Here is an 18,488-nt window from a genome sequence, read left to right as displayed (position 1 = left end):
TTGTTGCGTTTTTAAATTGCTCCTGTGTAGTATGGACGGCAAAGGGTTAGGCTTAGGATTCTAATGAAGTCAATAATCAGACGGCGTTCTTCAATGAGTCCAAAGAGGAAAAAACCGGAGGAGGTCTCGTGCAAAGGAGAAATGCACCATAAATAAACACCGTAAAAAAAATAAATATTTAGGAGTGGAACTCTTTCAGGACCTCGATCAATTTTAATATTCGTTATATGTTACTAGCATCATCACGAAGGCTAACCCGGCGGCTAAATAAAGTTCTACTTTATTTACTTTTACTGTCGGATTTATCAGAACGGCAACCTGCATCGTTGCCCCAAACACATTTAAGGAAAACTCTTGTTATTTATTAGTGAGAGACCATCTATGTGGGTCAGATAATGTCCAAGGACAAATATCTGTTCTTCGAAGCTCACAGTTTTCCTCGAGCTAAGCTCTCGGAAAACTGTTCGCTTCTCGGAATAGATAACGTCCGCGGACAAATATCCGAGCATATTTTCGCGCCAAGTGGAGGCTATTGTTTATTAACAAAATCGGACGACCGCGAAGCCGGAGTCCGATTTGTTAATCACGAGTTTGATTAAAGACAGAATTGGATGACACGATGTCCTGTTACCGCTTAATCATAACCATCACAATTTCCCAAGTAACAGTTTCACTGGAAAAGAGCTTTTAATTAATATTCATCTTTAAATATCATAATTAAAATGTGGAGAATAGCTTGCAAAATGACTGTTAAGTTTCTTTCAAAACAGACCGGAGACTAAACCTCCACAATTTTACAAAGTCAGTCTCTTGTACTGGGTACTATAGTGATTTTAATCAACGCTGTGATTGGTGGATTTAGTGGAAAGGACTTAAAATGATTGGCTCATGTAACTGTCCTATTACAGGTGTCCGATTACAGCTAACTGTCCGATTACACTGTCCGATTACAACTTTCCAGATTAATTAGAGCAAAATACAGCAGCTCATGCACCAACCACATTTTGAAAATTTTGGCCTCGGTTTCTTTTAAATCAAAAATAATAGAGATTTAGAGGGTTTTTTGAGATATTCAAAAAAATGTTGGGGATATTTAAAAAATGCTTTGAGAATTTCCGGGAAGATCATTTGTTTAAGCGATATTATTTGTAGAAAGGTGTTAATTAAAATGGGCGCTCCGCCGCCAAAAAATCACTCGCTCGCAAATCCCACCAGCTACACTGTACGCAGTCCACACTGCTCTGTTATTCAAAAATTCCAATAGTGTGCATCGCATAGCGAAAAAAATCAGAGAGGTCTAAACATATTACGCGCTTCTTGAAAACTAACAAATATTCCTTTCGCAGTGTTTGGACAAACACTTCCTGCAGAATTCCTCTGAAAACATTCTAACATTTCAACAAAATTGTCCATTTCACGGCTTTCCAGTTGCGTTTGTCTTGTTTCTTTATGAGTTTTTCTTTCATGAAATCCTTCTGGCTCCTGCAAGATAAATGCTTAAGTTTAGATACGATGCGGAGAATTGGAAATGAACTCTTACTGCTTAGAAATGACATGCCAAAAGACTGCTAGCAACCGGTTATTTCTCTTAGAGTCAGACGAATGTTATCCGTGAACATGCAAGGACGCAAAAGGGCTGTATGGACGAAAAAAAGTCGGGCGAGACGAAAAAATCTTTTCCTGAGGCATTCTCGTCCCCATAGCCCTATTCACTTTTCTTAGCCGGCGGAGCCTTGGGAACGAGAACGCTCCTGAGTGCCAACCATTATTTCTCGTCCCAGTCCCTTTCAGTCTGAAATGTCCCGCCTCATATTCTCCCTCTGATTTCGAGAGACACAGACTGCCAACAATCTGACAGGCCAAAAGAATTAAAAGTATCAATCGAAGTAAGTAGATTATTATAATTCAGTGATTCAAACAAACCTCGCTTTCTTCATTCTGCAGAAAGTGGCTGGTCATATGTGGGTTGAAGTAGCTGGCAAGAGAGGCTACGCTGGACTCGGTGTGTAAGAACTGATCACACATGGCTAACAGTAGAATGTCCATCAACACTTGAGTACCAATTTCTCGCTCATATGGGTCAGTGGCATTACGCTCAAATTTAAACTCATGATGATGTGGAGGAATTTGATCGTTGTATCTGATCGCTCTGTCTGTCTCCGTGAAAACAATCTGGACAAAATTTGAAAACAATCGTTAATTTCGCTTTCTGTATATATTTCCTTCAAAATGAGGCAGATTTGCTAATCAAGGAAAGCTGCCAATTTACATTTAGGTCAATCAATCAAAGCTCTAGCAAGGGCCATATTTTCAACTTTTTTCTGTGTTTGGAATATTGTTCCCATCAAATTAGTCATACAGTCAAACTTCTCCACAACGGCCACCTTGGGAACAGAGGAAAGTGGCCGTTTTAGAAAGGTTGTTGTAACATGACACCTGTTTGAGGTTCTACTCAATTTAATGGGTAATTTTAAAAGCAATTTGGCCGACTCCAAATTATCGCAAAGAATAGCCTCCTAAAAAAAGTATTGAATTTTCATCTGTTGTTGTCGGGTAAGTCAGTTAATACATGGCTGCTGCTTCAAATTCCAATGCTAATGTACTAGCATCTCTTTTTCAGTCTTCCCGACGTTCATCAGAAACCTCTTTTTTTTTCTGGCTATGAAAACCACAGCTGACTCAGTGAAAGTCTGTCGCACTATCTTATGTCTTTCGTTTTGTTTTGTTTTCAAGTCCGGGGGTTCAGGCGCCTAATGCGCTCTCTTTGGAAGAGGCAAACATTTTGAAGTGTCAGTTTTCGCTTCGCTATTACAAAACACTATCCAGAGTGTATACTTTGGATGACGCAGTTTTCCTGCGGTAACCTGGACGACCAGTATAACTCAGTTAAAACGAAAGCCGAACAACGACTGGCTTCTGTAATTGTGCTAACAATAAAGCTGTTGATTTCTCCACTTTGTGTAATTTACATGTCAAACTGGCTATTAAGGCCCATCCACCTAACACAGCTGAAGCAAATGGCTAATTAAGCTGGAAAACCAGCTAAGCTACGAAACTGTATTCTGATTAGAATGTTTGTGGAACACGCCTGTCTTTAATGCACTAAACTGAGAATCAAAGTCGTTTCATTACGGACGAGTTTGATGCTCTCTCCTTGTGTTATGCGGGGCAACAAGAAAATGCGAGGTATAAACTGCTCCCAGACATAAAAAAATAAGGAATCAGATAGTGTGCACGCCGAATGATAAGTAGAGCGAGTGTTTCAAGTATTATCAACGATATGTTTTAGAACTAAAAAACATGCACCGTGTTTGTATCGAGTGGACGAAGGACGAGCGAAAGCAGCGGGAAAACGAGAAACGCTGTGGGAACACAGTAGCAGTGTGCCCTTGTTAACAAAATGACGGCCGCTCCTTTTCGTTTTCGAAGTGTCTGTGAAGAGGATTTAGATAAAGTTTTGATCGACTAGTAGATTTATACTAAAACAGTTAGATTATTCGCTCTCGATTTCTGTGCGTGATAGTTGATGAGGGCGCAGCCCGAGTCAACTATTTACATGCGGGTGTAACTCAGTTATTAGAAAAGGAAAGAACAACGACTGGCTACTGTAATTGCGCTAACAACAAAGCTGTTAATTTCTCCACTTTGTGTCATTTACATGTCAAACTGGCTATTAAGGCCCAACCACCTGACACAGCCTGAGGCAAATGGCTAATTAAGCTGGAAAATATAAACCAGCTAAGCTATGGAACTGAATTGTAATTAAAATGTTTGTGGAGTACGCCTGTCTTTTATACATTAAACTATGAATCAGTCAAAGTCGTATCATTGCGGACGCGTTTGATGGTTTCTCCTTGTGTTGTGCGGGACAACAAGAAAGTGCTTACTTATTGTAACTTAAAAAGCAACGTGAAAGTTAAACTACCTCAGAATTATGAGCCGCAACAACAAATGCTAATTAAACAAAAGGAGATAGCCGTCAAAAGTGAAAAAACGTTACTCCAAGATTCTTTTTAAGTTTACCTCTTTGCTTATGCACCGCACTTCGTGCTTATAGAAATTTTAATGGGACACTGCTGACACTGCTAAATTAAACTTAGTCCAAACACACTACGCTACATAGAGCAGGTGTCAAGACTGCTCAAACCATCACAACCAAGACAATTGAAAGTGACACTCACCAATTCTTCTCCAAAATAGCTAACAAATTCCTTTATAACTTCATGGTTGTCACTTGCAATGAAAATCTTCCTTGGTTGCGGCAACGTCTCCAGAATTGACTGGGCTCTCTTAACCCAACTCATCAAAGATGGCAGCCTTTTCTCGCTTGTTTCCATCCAATGATCTGTTCCTCGAACGTGAACTCCTAAACAAGTGAACCCTGACAGATATTGCTGGTAAAACATCTCTACTTTCTCTTTTATTCTCGAATTAGGCTCAACGTACTGATGAATTAGTTTGTTAACTCTCAATCTTTCCTGTGTAGTTATTATTCCGCCAAGCTCGAATCCCTCAATACCGGTTCGATTTTTAAAACTGTTGTCTATTGTTGTCCTTACATCCACAGGAGCACCGTCTGGCCTCAAAATACAGAAAACATTTTCGACTTCCCGCTCTGCTCCGTATTAACAGGTTCAAAGTACCAGTCCCACGAATTCACTCTTACATCTCTCGAACAAGCTGAATTACAAGCCCTCCAAAACACAGTTGGTCGGTTAATTCCTAAAGCACGACAAAACAAGATGTGATCCAAAGTGTAAAGAAGAAATGCTGCAAAGCCAGCATTTCCGCATTCTGTGATCCCAGGATCCACCACACAAGCCGCGGAGCCCGTGGTTTTACCTCGGTTTTTTCTCGTTGTTGCAAGAAAACCGTCGGATTTAACGAGGGCGTTTTTCAAATCTTCCGCTGTCAATAACACCGTGTTGATGTCAGAGGATTCTGATGTTGAAATTACCGGATCTTGCCTGATCTTTTTCTCCGAAGACACCGACTGGTGATAGTTAAACATAACTGGCCAAACAAAAAGAAGAAACGCTAATGGCATAAGCCATAGGGCAACAAAACATAAAATGTTTAGACCCTTAGTCCGTCGAAAGCGCCCCATGATTGCTTTTTTATGTTATGACAACTGTTTTTTATTTTAATTTAAGCCACAAAATGTAGATTGTCGGACCTCATTAATGCAATCTTTGTTTGATCGAAGACAAAGAAGTAATACGTCCAGAAACGCGGGTTGGGAGAATTCTCGTAAAGATCACAAACAAACCGGGGAGGAGTTGCGGGAGATTCCATTTGAGTCATATCTTAAAATTAAACATCACTGGTTAGTTATTCCGGTTTGAAATTAAAAAGCCGGCTTTAATTTACGTTTTAGTGTGGAAAAAGGAGCTTCTCGATAACAATGACATCACGATAATTATTTGATTTCCCTGCCCAACTTTTCCCAACTTTTTCTCAAACACAAATCCAAAATGACCTGTGATTGTGGCACTTTAAAATTTCTCCGGCATAGTGTTGACGGGACTGAAACTTCAACGTGTTCAAATCACTACCAATGCAATTATCTTCGCGAAACTAAGATAAATAAAGACATCCCACCAATGGTTGAAACACTCTTTTATTAAAGTATCTTGGAGAATATTTGGAATAAATATACAATACATTTTAACGTTACATTTTAAACAAGTCTCAGACAGCTCTAAATATACCACGCGCCTCTTGAAAACTAACGAATATTCCCTTTGCAATATTTGGACAAACACTTCCTGCAGAATTCCTCTGAAAACAGTCCAACAGTTCAATGAAATCTTCACCTTCCAAAATCCTTTCCGTGGGTTGCGTTTTTCTTGTTTCTTTACGACTTCTTTTTCTTTCAAGAAACTTTTCTGGCTCCTGAAAAGTAATACTTTAAGCCAGTAAGACAACGGAAGGAGGATACGGCTGGGCATGAAACAAAAATGAATATCAATCAAAATAAGTTGGTTATTATAATAGTGATTCAAACAAACCTTGTCAGTTATTTCGTCCTGCAGGAAGTAGCTGGTCATATGTGGGTTGAAGTAGCTGGCAAGAGAGGCTACGCTGGACTCGGTGTGTAAGAACTGATCACACTTGGCTAACAGCAGAATATCCATCAGCACTTGAGTACCAATTTCCCGCTCATATGGGTCAGTGGCAAATTTAAACCCATGAGGAGGGATTTGATCGTGGTATCTTTTGGCCCGAACAGCGTCCGAGAAAACAACCTTGATATAAACAAAAATCATTGAATAAGTAAATAAAATATAAAAATACGCAAATTAGCTGTGAAATGACGGCCATCCAAAAGCTAAAGCTAAGTATCTGATAATAATTTTCATTCAATATTTTGGGGAAAATCAAAATTTTATCCATCTGACGGTTCTGACCTGATATATGATAAACTAAAGCTACAAAAATAGTTAATATTTCGTGACCAAAATTAATTTTTTTTCACAGAGTTATTTGAGAAAACGTTTTTCTCAAATCCATTGACAATTCATTAAGTTTGAACAAGGAAAATCATGGCCATCACAGTGGTTGGATATCTGACCTTAATTAGCGAAGATTTTTACGATTTTATAATTATTTCTCCGTTTTCTCGTTAGTTTCAGCTTCGATTGAAAAGATATATCAAAGAAGAAAGTGTTTGACCACATTTCCACCTGCGCGTTGTATTTTCAACTCTCTTCTTGTTGTTTGGAAATGTGGTCCAACATGGTCTTTCGTGTTTGACATATTACATAAGGTTTTGATTATAGCCTTACAAAATACTTTTCGACTGGTGTTCGAATTCAGTTGAGACTCCTGTGCGAACTAAAGGAAGGAAAGAATCCTTCAACTAATTGGGAACACCTAAAAGAATAAAATGTAAGCAAGCATTGAAGAACTACCGCTCACCGATCCAGAACTACAATGACGATAATTAAACAACACGCAGCAGCTGTCAAAAGTGAGAAACGTTACTCGACCCTCTCATTACTGTTTGGTTTGTCTTATGTATTGTTCAGTTATCATAGTGGAGGCTTGTTGCTTTGAAACACTAATGAAGTACTGCGACTCGTTTCAGTAACACTGTAGACACCACTGTATAATTGCGCTGATCCGGGGGAGAACTCTCTTATATGGATGATATCGACATGTGTGGCCCCAAAGTGTATGGATTTTTTTAGGCGTTTTGGTCAGAAGTAGGGAATCAATTTTGGCCACTTCGGTCTTAAATACGGCATGGTTTTTGCACTCCGGTCTTGAACAGTGGGTACTTTTTTCAGAAGAAGCTAGTTCTTCATCATTATCGATGAGACCATCAACAAAAGCCCGTCACAATGCCTTTAACACCGGTCTTAGCTCGGAAACTAATTATAAGACAGGTCTGAAACGGGGTATTGATTTAAGGGTCAGGTCTTGAATAGGGTATCGAATTTTTTAATAGGTCATGAAGAGGGTGGGGAAAATCGCAGATTTTGGTCTTAAATAAGGTAAGGGTTTTCGGATGCGGGCCGCACACCCCCACCCAATCTTTCTGGGTTGGGGTCAACGGTATAATTCCCCCGGGGGACAATAATAAAGAAGGGAACTGTCAGGGAAAGTAAAACTTACCGTTTCTTTTCCAAAATAAATCCCAAACTTCTTTATAACTTCATGGTTGTCACTTGCAATGAAAATCTTCCTTGGTTGCGACAACGTCTCCAGAATTGACTGTGCTTTCTTAACCCAACTCACCAAAGATGGCAGCCTATTCTCGCTTGTTTCCATCCAATGATCTGTTCCTCGAACGTGAACTCCTAAAACAGTGAACCCTGCCAGATATTGCTGGTAAAACATCTCTACTGTCTCCTTTATTCTAGAATTAGGTTTAACGTACTGATGAATCAGGTTACTAACTCGTAATCTTTCCTGTGTGGTTATAATTTTGCTGTCTTCATATCCCTCAACATCTGACCGGTTCTTAAAACTGTTGTCTATTATTGTCGGGGAATCGTCGAGCGTCAAGGGACAGAAAACATTTTCGACTTCCGACTCTAAACCACGATTAACAGGTTCAAAATACCAGTCCCACGAATTCACTCTTGGATCTTTCGAACAACCTGAGCGGCAAGCCCTCCAGAACACAGTTGGTCGGTTAATTCCCAAAGCACGACAAAACAAGATGTGATCCAAAGTGTAAAGAAGAAATGCTGCAAAGCCGGCATTTCCACACTCTGTAATCCCAGGATCAACAACACAAGCCGCGGAGCCCGTGGATTTACCGCGGTTTTTCCTCGTTGCAGCAAGAACACCATCGGATTTAACGAGAGCGTTTTTCAAATCTTGAGCTGTAAATAAAATCGTGTTGATGCCAGTTGTTTCCGATGGTAAAACGGCCAAATCTTGCATCTTTTCCTCAAAAGATATCGATTGGTTATATTTAAACATGAACCAAACAGAAAGAAGAAATACTAAAGATGCAAGATACAGTAGAGGAATAAAACAAAAAATGTTTAGGTGCTTGACGGATTGAAGACGCACCATGACTGCTATATCAGTGTGTGATGCAAAAAAAAAAATCATTTGTCCTTTTTATTTTAATTCAAGCCACAAAATGTAAATTGCCGGATCCTATGATGTCTCGGATCATTGTTTGAGCGTAGACAAGAGAATTTAATTAAGAGCTCCATAACGGGGAACGAGAGTTTATTTTAATATAATAACATTGCGTCTTACAGTTAAAGAAAAACTAGGAAATTTAGTCATATACAAGCACATAACTAACGAGTCTTTTTTTTTTTAATTGAATGTGGGGGCTCTATTCAAATAGTTTGATCAAGATGAACCACTGAATACATTACCATGACTTGCAAAAGATTTCGGACGTTTACGTTTTATGACCTTTTCAAACTACCAAAGGTAAATATTTGCGCCAACAAAACACGAATTAGAATGAAAAAACATCTGTGAAAATGACAGTTTAACTGCGCCCTCATTGTTTTACAGACACACCGACGAGAAAATAACACAAATTCTATCGTCTCAAGCAGTGTCTCAACTAGAGTTCGCTCCATAAAGTAAACTAAGAGTTTTGAAGCTACTTAAACGTTTTAAGCTGAAGTGTAAATATTACGGACTTTTAAAATTTTTGACGCTTAAAAGTCTCGGACGGTTTTGCTTCCGAAAACGTTTTGTGTCCGAACTTTCGGAATCGTCCGAACTTTTTTGCAAGTGATGTAACTGGCCTCCGTAGCTCAGTGGTTAGAGCACTGGTCTCGTAAACCAGGGGTCAAGAGTTCAAATCTCTTCGGGGGCTGTGACACCTTTTTCAACATTTTTCAAGTTTACTCAAGTTGTACATCTTGCACGTACAGTGACGTTGATCATTTTTCCTTCATCATTTATTTTTTACGAGGTTTAATTTCACGTTAAGGAGTAAATAAAAGCTCCACTCTATCAGTTGTGCTGGTAGAAACGAATTTGGAAGATATCCACGAAAAGCAGGTTTAATTCAAAACGCCAACTCTATATGTAACAACTATAATTTATATTTCAATGATTTTGGTTCTGGTAGTACTGAACTACAAAAACACCTAAGAATCAGTGATCCATGCCAACTAAATGAAATCGAAAATCACTTCTTGAGGCTATACACTGTTTCCTTTTTGTATAGTTGCTACAGTAACGGTCACCTCTGTACAGCGGCCACCTCTCCACAACGGCAATGACCACTAAAACGCGTCTCAGCTATCAACCCCCCCCCCCCCCCCGACAACGGGCAGTTAATCAACGACAGACGAACGGTGTATATAAAACCACGCTTTTGAATTGAGGTCACCAAACTTGCTTTTGTTTTATTGTGTTATTTTTAGCGGAGCAGGGCCGCCAAGCGGAGCACCATAACTATAGGAAGAGGGGCACATGAAAACATAGAAATAGGGAACCATGCAACTCTCTTTGTTCTAGCCATGTTGACCATGAAACCGGCTAGCTGCATGTATCGCCGGCGCGTGCGCCCAACGACGAAAAACGAAGAACGATGTCTCGCAACATGGCGGCCATACTCTAGCTAATACCAAATCTTGTTTTACAGCGTATATCACATCCATGAGGGTGTAGAACAGCAAAAAAAAGAAAAATCCAAACTTGCCCAAATGCCCCAAGTTTAATGTATTTCTTTTAGGTGTTAAAAGTTGCCAAAAAGTTGCCGAGCAACTTGTGGCAAGCCCTATCTGCACTGGAAATAAGCCATGCCTTAACATGCTTAAGTTCTTTCGCTTACTCCGTCGTGCGAGACGCGAAACAAAACCGCAAGAGAAAAATGGCCGCGCGATTTTCTTTCGCGTCACGCACGACGGACTAAGCGAAAGAGGGACTACTCGTACTCTACCATCGTCCGGATAAATAAATCATTTTCTTTGTACTTACAGCTTAGATCAATCGAGATCCCAGAGTCTCTGTAGCTCGGTAAGGGGCTATCCGTGATGGTTACCATAGTTACATATGGATTGAGAAGAAGACTCTTCGACAGATTCAATGAAAATGAGCTCAGGACGGAATTGTTACCTCGACTCTGGTCGCAGCATTCATTTTCACCAAACAATGAAATATGAGAATACCATTTGGATCACGGGCCTCCATCCCCTCAGTAACAATCTCTTGGCGACGATTTGGCGACTTACTCCCAAAAATCCAAACTTGCCCAAATGCCCCAGGTATAATGTATTTCTTTTAGGTGTTTAATTAGGTTGCTTTGTATTAGTTCCCATTGGGATAATTAGACCTGTATATACCACTCCTTGTGAATATCACACCACGTGACGCCGACCAGTTTACTCGAGGCTGATTTTTCCTTATTGTACATATCGTAGTTTAAAATAGCGAGAAACTTTTTCCTTTATTCTCTTGGTTGTAACCTGTATTCAGCGTGGCTCAGATTCTTGTTAGTAAACTCGCTTATTGCTGGCGGCTCCCTCCACTATTTCTTGTATCATTTGTCTCCTTTACTTATAATAGAAATGTTTTCTATTCGGCTGAGCGAAGAACAATAGAACAACCCATCTACTTCAATGACATCCTGGTTCCTAGAGCCACTCGTCCCTCAAAGCAGGCGGGGCCTTGGCAACAGGAAAGGGTGGGTCTGGAGACACGTAATTTGATTGGCTACATTTTGTACTGAGATTTTTACTCAGTTAAGTCTGAATCAACGTGTGTTTCTTTAACGAATATATCTACTTATTTATCTCTTCCTAGAATCTAGAGACCTTCAGGAAAAGTAAAACTGGCTTACGGAGAGATTTTGAAAGCCTCTTCTGGCCAGAATTTTACCATTGTCATAAATTCCCGTTGTTAAAATCTGTTAGTGTTTGTTGGTGCTCTGTTCAAATAGTTTGATCAAGATGAACCACTGGATACATTACCGTGACATGCAAAACATTTCGGACGTTTACGTTTTATGACCTTTTATAACATTACGGACACTTTGTTGAAACTACCTAAGGTAAATATTTGCGCCAACAAAACACGAATTAGACCGCGAACTGCACCCTCAATGTTTTACAGATACATTGACGAGAAAATAACACAAATTCTATCAAGTCTCAAGCAGTGTCTCAACTAGAGTTCACTCCATAAAGTAAACTAAGAGTTTTGAAGCTGCTTAAAAGTTTTATGCTGAAGTGTAAATATTACGGACTCTTAAAATTTTTGACGCTTAAAACTCTCGGACGGTTTTGCTTCCGGAAACTTTTTGTGTCCGAACTTTTTTGCAAGTGATGTAACTGGCCTCCGTAGCTCAGTGGTTAGAGCACTGGTCTCGTAAACCAGGGGTCAAGAGTTCAAATCTCTTCGGGGGCTGTGACACCTTTTTCAACATTTTTCAACTTTACTAAAGTTGTATATCTTGTACACACAGTGACGTTGACCATTTTTCCTTCGTCATTTATTTTTTACGAGATTTAATTTCACGTTCAGGAGTAAATAAAAACTCCACTTTATCAGTTGTGCTGGTAGAAACGAATTTGGAAGATGTCCACGAGAAAAGCGGGTTTAATTCAAAGCGCCAACTCTCTATGTAACAACTATAATTTATATTTTAATGATTTTCATTCTGGCAGTACTGAACTAGAAAAACACCTAAGAATCAGTGATCTATGCCAACTAAATGAAATCGAAAATCACTTCTTGAAGGTTATACGCTGTTTCCTTTTTGTATAGTTGTTACAGTCGATCCTCCACTAACGGCCACCTCTGTACAGCGGCCACCTCTCCACAACGGCAACGGCCACTAAAACGCGTCCCAGCTACCAACTCCCCCCCCCCCCCCCCCCCCCCCCACCCGACAACGGGCGGTTAATCAACGACAGACGAACAGTGTATATAAAACCACGCTTTTGAATTGAGGTCACCAAACTTGCTTTTGTGTTATTGTGTTATTTTTAGCGGAGCAGGGCCGCCAAGCGGAGCACCATAACTATAGGAAGAGAGGCACATGAAAGCATAGAAATAGGGAACCACTGCAACTCTCTTTTTTCATGGTCAACATGGCTAGCTGCATGTATCCCGGGCGCGTGCGCCCAACGACGAAAAACGATGCCGCGAAACATGGCGGTCATACTCCAGCTAACAACAAGTCTTGTTTTACAGCGTATATCTTTAGTATTGGACGTACAGGAGGGTGTAGAACAGCCAATCAAGGGAGGCGAATTTTGCTCACGTGGACATCTCAAGCGGCTTGATAAAATGGCTAGTTCCGGCTCTGCGCAGTTGTCAAGAATAATTGAGAATTTGAACAAAGGGTGCTGTAATTTAAGGCACGCATTGCAGTGAAAAAGCCAACTGTTGGCCTATCATGTATTTTAAAGGGGGTACCTCCCGGTTTGTTCGTCTTGAAAAGTTTAGCTTCAATTTATGTAATCCGTGTTAATCTTCTCCTTAACCATCCTTTTTCTTTTATGGTTTATTATTAACTCTTTGGTGTTTTTCTATCTTAGTAAACTACGTTTTTCAGGTTATCTTCAATTTAAAGGTAATTTTATACGTGGCCAAAATAACTCAAAATACCGTGACTAAGCTCCATTCAAAAAACACTTATCATAAAGTAAGGAGGAAACTGATTACAACAAACTTTCAAGTCACCCTGAAATGTTGTTCTTTTATGTTTATTTTATAGTATTTACAAATTTACAACAGCCGCTACCAAATTTTGCACGTCATTACCTAACTACTGAGCGTTTAACCGACGCATGCGCAGCCCTTTCGAAATAAGCGACGCTCAATCCCTGAGTAAATGGAGGCTCAATGGCCTCATGGTTAGTACGCTCGTCTCCGGATCGAGCGGTCCGGGTTCGAGCCCTGGTCGGGGACATTGTGTTGTGTTCTTGGGCAAGACACTTTACCCTCACAGTGCCCGCCTCCACTCAAGTGTACAATTGGGTACCAGCAAATCTAATGCTGGGGGTAACCCTGCGATGGACTAGCATCCCATCCAGGGAGGAGAAAAATACTCCTAGTCGCTTCATGCTACAGAAACTGGAGATAAGCGCCAGCTTGATGGGCCACTTGGCTCGTATGCAGACTTTACCTTACGAGGTCGTTATATTCGAAACTTTAATGCATTTTGCCTATATACAGCTACTTCGAAGAACACTAGGCTAGAACTAAATTGAAACATTTCTGATATGGTATTTACAGTCAAAATAACGAGTGGAAAGCAGTAATAAATCAATTTTTGTTACATCGTTTGTTTAACAACAGAAAGCTCAGGGATCTAAAGGCAACTACTGACCAATCAGAACTCATATTTTCGAACTAAACGATCCCAAAAATCCTTGCGCGTGAAGCTGATGCTCAGACTACCCACGTGTCTCTGGGAGTGATGAGATGTTGAAACAATGCTATGTAAATTATTGGAGATACCACAAATCTACATCTACGTTAGGGAAGGGGGGGAGGGGGACGTCCTGCGAAGGGATATACCCATCACTGCAAGACTAAAGGGTAAAAAAAGTGGCAAGAGACAAAATAAAAACCTAATACATACATACTTAGATAGAAACCTAGAATCACAATTCTAATCTATTAAGTGTCTCATTAAATTGTAGAAATTTTACTAAATGTATGTCTAAACCATTGCTGGGCGATGAGTTCTTTTCAATGAGTTTCTTTAAGCTTCAGTGTTAGTAAGACACGTATAATATCTGCTCCAAACATCGGCACCACCATAGGTTTTAAACAATGTATACTCCAGGTCCTTGTGAGACTTGTTTTTCAGGGACGACTGGTTTTTCCTTCAGCATTTTGACAATAGCTTCAAGACTCATAGCCATTCTTAAGTCACCATCAACCTTTAATGTACCTTGCATATAAGCATCAAAAGCCGTTGTCTGTCCATAAAATATCTGCTGCATGTCATCCACACTCATTGTAAGTACTACATCTGGATTATCTACTGGTTTGTCAGTATATATTTTTCCATGTCCACCTCTGAGATCCAGATACCATGTCCCTCCATTTTCACCAAGGATGTTGAATTGAAACATGCCACCAATCTCCTGAACAAGGCTCTCACTTAGGACACTGCTGACCAACTTTACCAGCTGCTCAGGAGTAAGTAGGCTGGCGCCAGTTTCTCCATTTCCAGAGCAAGAAGAAGCAACTGACAGATCAGCAGGGGTGGGGAGGGTGGGTCCACTGCGGATGTTACCACCTCCCATTGCTACAAACACAAGAAGACCAAAGTCTTCTCAGTTTTGATAATATTACAAAGAGAAGTGATCAGCTACAAAATATGCACATTTTTTACTGCTCTTAGAAACAGAGCTGTTTGTTCTGGGCTTTTCATTATTGCAGTAAATGGAGCCTTCATTCTAGGTTGACCTCTCAAAACAACGGTCTCAGTTCTCCAGATTTGAATCCCATCCTCTGGAGATGCGTCATGCAGTTGGTGACAAATGAAACTTGAGATGTCACACATAAGAAACAAGATGCAATATGTGGTACATGTAACCTATTTCTGAACCTGTAATCTCAAAAGTTCACTTTCATGAGTCCTTTAACGTCCTAAGGAAATCGGTTGAGTTAATTGTGTTAACTTCTATCTGCTTGTTAATCTAGCCCTGGGGGGGGGGGGGGGGGGGGGGGGGGGCTCCCACCTAAAAAGGATGAGGCTGCTCATCAGAAATTTCAAAAACAAGCCCTAAGGGGTACCAAGATCCTGGTTTATGGGTGTGGCTTCAAATTTTTTTCACCCCTTAGAGGTACCAATTTAAAACAACACATTATCTCCTGTCTTATTTTTGTGGGGGAGGGGGGGGGGGGGGACTCAGTGCCCTAAAAGGTACTACAAAAGCTCCCGCAGTGGACCTTTTGAGGCTGAACAGGTACCAATAAGCACCCCCGTTCTATTCATACGGGAGTGCTCCCCTTGATTTTAGCTGGACATACCTGACAACATACCAGCCATGCCAGGATTAGCGAAGGTCATATTTCCAAGGTTCAAACCCTGTGATCCTCCACCAAATAAAGCGGACAGAGCGCCCACAACCTCATCAGCTTCCTTCAACACTCTGACCTCTGACCTGTGACATCAAAATAATAAAACTATTGATAAGGAACATTTACGACGATACATATTGGGTTCCAAGACACTGTTCACAAAGTATGCCTATCAATGACAGTGTACACATGTATACAAAACATGTAAATGTGAAAGTACTAAACAATTTACATTTGATCTACAAGCCATACAAGCTACTATCATGTACATACATATGTGTACGCAGTGATAAAAAAATACAGACTGTACTTACATTTCTATTCTAGTTATCTCCACACCCCAAATGGCTGCAGCTGCATTAACAACATCCTACATGTATTCAGTTCAACAAATCAAGAGTCACTGTATTAAATTAATGACAGATGATCAAGTTTGATGAAGCATTACTCCTTATTGTCACATGCTAGCTGGATTACCTGTGATCATATCACTCAGGTCACAGAATAGATAGTGGGTAGTGTAGTCAATCAGAGAACGGCATTCGTGATAGAACACTAGTAGATTCATACTAAAATTGAATAGAAACATGCAACTACCTGAACTTGTTTGTTGATAAATTTCCTATCGTGCTGAACTTCTAGAAGCTTTCTGGAAGCCAGAGAACTAACAAGTGTTGTTTGCGCCAGCATACGCAAGGAATGATTAAGGTCCTGGACTGATGTTTTGGACAAAACTGCATCTTTGATACAGAATTGTACCTCTGCACCAACTGATGCAAGCCCTCCATCACTGGTACGTATCTTGGAAGAAACAATGATTCAAAATGTTAGCAGATCTATGGCTTCAATGCTATTGTTGTTGAACATTATGCTTTGACAGTTTGATAATAGTCATCGGTTCAAATCGCATCGAGACTGACAAGGCACTCTTCTAAGCTTTAGCAGCAACATCACTGTTTGAAAGTTGTTGTCAAAACTGCAAAGATATTCAGCTGCTGAACAGCCAAGTATGCTGAAACATTGTGATCTGTCCGTGTTAAGCAACCAGGATTCATGGACATTTTAGTCACAGGATTTTCAAATATCAAGTTCAATATTTTTGATATTATATTCCCTGGTATACCATGAAAAAACAATGCATAATTATTATTTTACACCATGCCATAGGAAATACAATGGCCAACATGATCAATGCGACATATACATGGCATATGACTGGAAGGTCAGATGAAATACCGTCAAATATGCAATGGCTTTCCTGTATTCTGGTTGGCTGTATTTTCTATGGCATGGTATAAATGATTGTACCCATTTTTAGTAATACATGTACCTGTTGTGGTGGTACACTGAATGCTTTTGCTCTTGTGTCCACTCTAGTCCACACATCAATACATGGGTTAATGAACACCACTCCTAAATGAGATAGAATTTACAACATTTGCTTGTATCGTTAATCATTAACTTCATCAGTCAAAACAAATGACCTACATTTTAGTTCTAATCAGGGTCTGGATTCTAATTTTCAATTTCCTATGACTTGGTTTCTGTAGCATGAAGTGATTAGGCGTATTTCTACTCCCCCCCCCCCCCCCCCCCCTGGATAGGATGCTAGTCCATCGCAGGGTTACTCCCAGCATTGAGTTCTCCAGTACCCATTTATACACCTGGGTGGAGAGAGGCACTGTGAGAGTTAAGTGTCTTGCCCAAGAACACAACACAATGTCCCCAGCCAGGGCTCGAACCCCAACCGCTTGATCCAGAGACGAGCACACTAACCATGAGGCCACCGCGCCTCTCACATCTAATCTTCATGTACCCATCATTAATTTTGCATATTTCATGGAATATTTACCTAAAAATTATATTGTTATAGTTTTCCTTTGATGAAAAAGTGAGATTTAAATTTAGACTTTCACAATATGGCTTGATTCAGAATTTAGAACAAACTACCTTCACTTAATGTAAAAATCACAAATTATTACAAATCATAAACTATTACAAATCATTTAGAATTCAGAAATAAATGGATACTATGATTATTTACTAACTAACCCGGTCCCTTTGGAGGCAACAGTTTTCCCAGTCTAAAGATGACAGCTTTCTCATAATCCTTTATCACCTGAGTATATCATGTCAAGGTAGATAAATTTTTTATCAAAAATCATTTAGTAATATTTTTACAAATATGATTTCCTTGCCTGACTAAATTTAAGCTGTAAATATGTAATTGTTTTGCTATGAAGGATAAATGTTTTTTGTAAGCAAAAGTCCTTCATACATGTATTTTGTTTATTCTACAATTTCGAGCATGCTCCGTAGTTGTGTGTTGTACCACAGTTGTAAGCAGGCGTTTGTTGTAACATATAAATACTTCTAGTCAAACAGTTCTTATCGGCTTCCCTTCGCTGAAGGTCAAGCGCATTTAAATCTATTCTAACAGCCGAAAGGCTGCAGTGTTGGGTTGCCATATAACGACATGACCTTTGAAAGGCAGTCTCCTCTTTTTTTTTCGCTGATTTGACAGAATTTATCGATGTCTATTAGAAGTACAGTAGATGTAAAGCTTATTTTAGACTTAGCTTACCTTTAGACAGAAAAATAGTGATATCGGAAACGTGAAAAGGAGAAGAATCGAAGACAAGAATGAAACGAAACATTCCACGATATTCCACTCTGATGGTTTCTCTAGAATATAAAGAAGGAAAATGTGATAATAAGTAGAGCTTTGAGGATTTGAAAGGTTTAAACTTGAGCTGAAATCTGTGAATAAGCTGTAAGTCGTTTGAAAATTGCACCTGCTTTGTCGCTTCCATCGTAATACACTGCTACCTGATGCTCTGGCAATCGGCTGTAAGTGAACGCCTTCGCCATAGAGACCTCAGAAGATTTTAAACTATTTCTTTCACCCTGTAAATCTGCACAACACAAACAGGCACCACACTGACACTTGCATTCTCGTGTTTCTCAGCAGTTTCTTCCGATTTGTCTGATTTTCTAATCAACAA

At 39.9% G+C, this 18,488-nt stretch overlaps 2 protein-coding genes, 2 non-coding genes and 1 pseudogene across 5 annotated transcripts; 2 read left to right on the top strand and 3 right to left on the bottom strand.

Annotated features, from left to right (window-relative positions):
* Nucleotides 1-1,116: 1,116 nt before the first annotated feature.
* LOC110068082 (uncharacterized) lies at nt 1,117-5,113 on the bottom strand (annotated as a pseudogene). The gene is made up of 3 exons (XR_016201513.1): nt 4,182-5,113; nt 1,924-2,172; nt 1,117-1,482 (listed from the first exon to the last, which is right to left on the bottom strand). The product of XR_016201513.1 is annotated as an uncharacterized LOC110068082 (transcript).
* A 491-nt stretch (nt 5,114-5,604) lies between these two features.
* Nucleotides 5,605-8,561, bottom strand: LOC110068081 (uncharacterized). Its single transcript, XM_089271610.1, has 3 exons — nt 7,621-8,561; nt 6,012-6,248; nt 5,605-5,895 (listed from the first exon to the last, which is right to left on the bottom strand). The coding sequence occupies exons 1-3, from the start codon at nt 8,530-8,532 to the stop codon at nt 5,692-5,694; spliced, it is 1,353 nt and encodes a 450-aa protein (XP_089127736.1). The 5' UTR covers nt 8,533-8,561; the 3' UTR covers nt 5,605-5,691.
* A 670-nt stretch (nt 8,562-9,231) lies between these two features.
* Nucleotides 9,232-9,304, top strand: Trnat-cgu (transfer RNA threonine (anticodon CGU)). The gene has a single exon. It is a non-coding gene; the product is annotated as a tRNA-Thr (tRNA).
* A 2,467-nt stretch (nt 9,305-11,771) lies between these two features.
* Nucleotides 11,772-11,844, top strand: Trnat-cgu (transfer RNA threonine (anticodon CGU)). Its single transcript has one exon. It is a non-coding gene; the product is annotated as a tRNA-Thr (tRNA).
* Nucleotides 11,845-13,121: 1,277 nt separating this feature from the next.
* LOC110068094 (stomatin-like protein 1) lies at nt 13,122-18,480 on the bottom strand. Its single transcript, XM_020775466.2, has 8 exons — nt 18,279-18,480; nt 18,068-18,168; nt 17,536-17,602; nt 16,814-16,896; nt 16,081-16,284; nt 15,798-15,853; nt 15,433-15,566; nt 13,122-14,704 (listed from the first exon to the last, which is right to left on the bottom strand). The coding sequence occupies exons 1-8, from the start codon at nt 18,352-18,354 to the stop codon at nt 14,217-14,219; spliced, it is 1,209 nt and encodes a 402-aa protein (XP_020631125.1). The 5' UTR covers nt 18,355-18,480; the 3' UTR covers nt 13,122-14,216.
* Nucleotides 18,481-18,488: the final 8 nt, after the last annotated feature.

The sequence above is a fragment of the Orbicella faveolata genome, unplaced genomic scaffold (assembly GCF_042242905.1).
Source record: "Orbicella faveolata isolate gen_17 unplaced genomic scaffold, um_ofav_v1 contig_34, whole genome shotgun sequence".
NCBI lineage: Eukaryota > Metazoa > Cnidaria > Anthozoa > Scleractinia > Merulinidae > Orbicella > Orbicella faveolata.
Note: the sequence above shows the minus strand (reverse complement) of the source record. Positions and strands in the feature narration are given on the sequence as shown.

Bases quoted from the DNA above. Each gene is read 5' to 3' on its own strand.
- LOC110068081 (XM_089271610.1), bottom strand. From the start codon at position 8,532: ATGGTGCGTCTTCAATCCGTCAAGCACCTAAACATTTTTTGTTTTATT. The intron at 6,249-7,620 runs GTAAGTTTTACT...GTTTATATCAAG, and splicing joins TTTATTTTGGAAAAGAAACG to GTTGTTTTCTCGGACGCTGT. The intron at 5,896-6,011 runs GTTTGTTTGAAT...ATTACTTTTCAG, and splicing joins AGGACGAAATAACTGACAAG to GAGCCAGAAAAGTTTCTTGA.
- LOC110068094 (XM_020775466.2), bottom strand. From the start codon at position 18,354: ATGGCGAAGGCGTTCACTTACAGCCGATTGCCAGAGCATCAGGTAGCA. The intron at 16,897-17,535 runs GTTAGTTAGTAA...TATCTCATTTAG, and splicing joins GTTGCCTCCAAAGGGACCGG to GAGTGGTGTTCATTAACCCA. The intron at 15,567-15,797 runs GTAAGTACAGTC...TTGATGTCACAG, and splicing joins GAGATAACTAGAATAGAAAT to GTCAGAGGTCAGAGTGTTGA.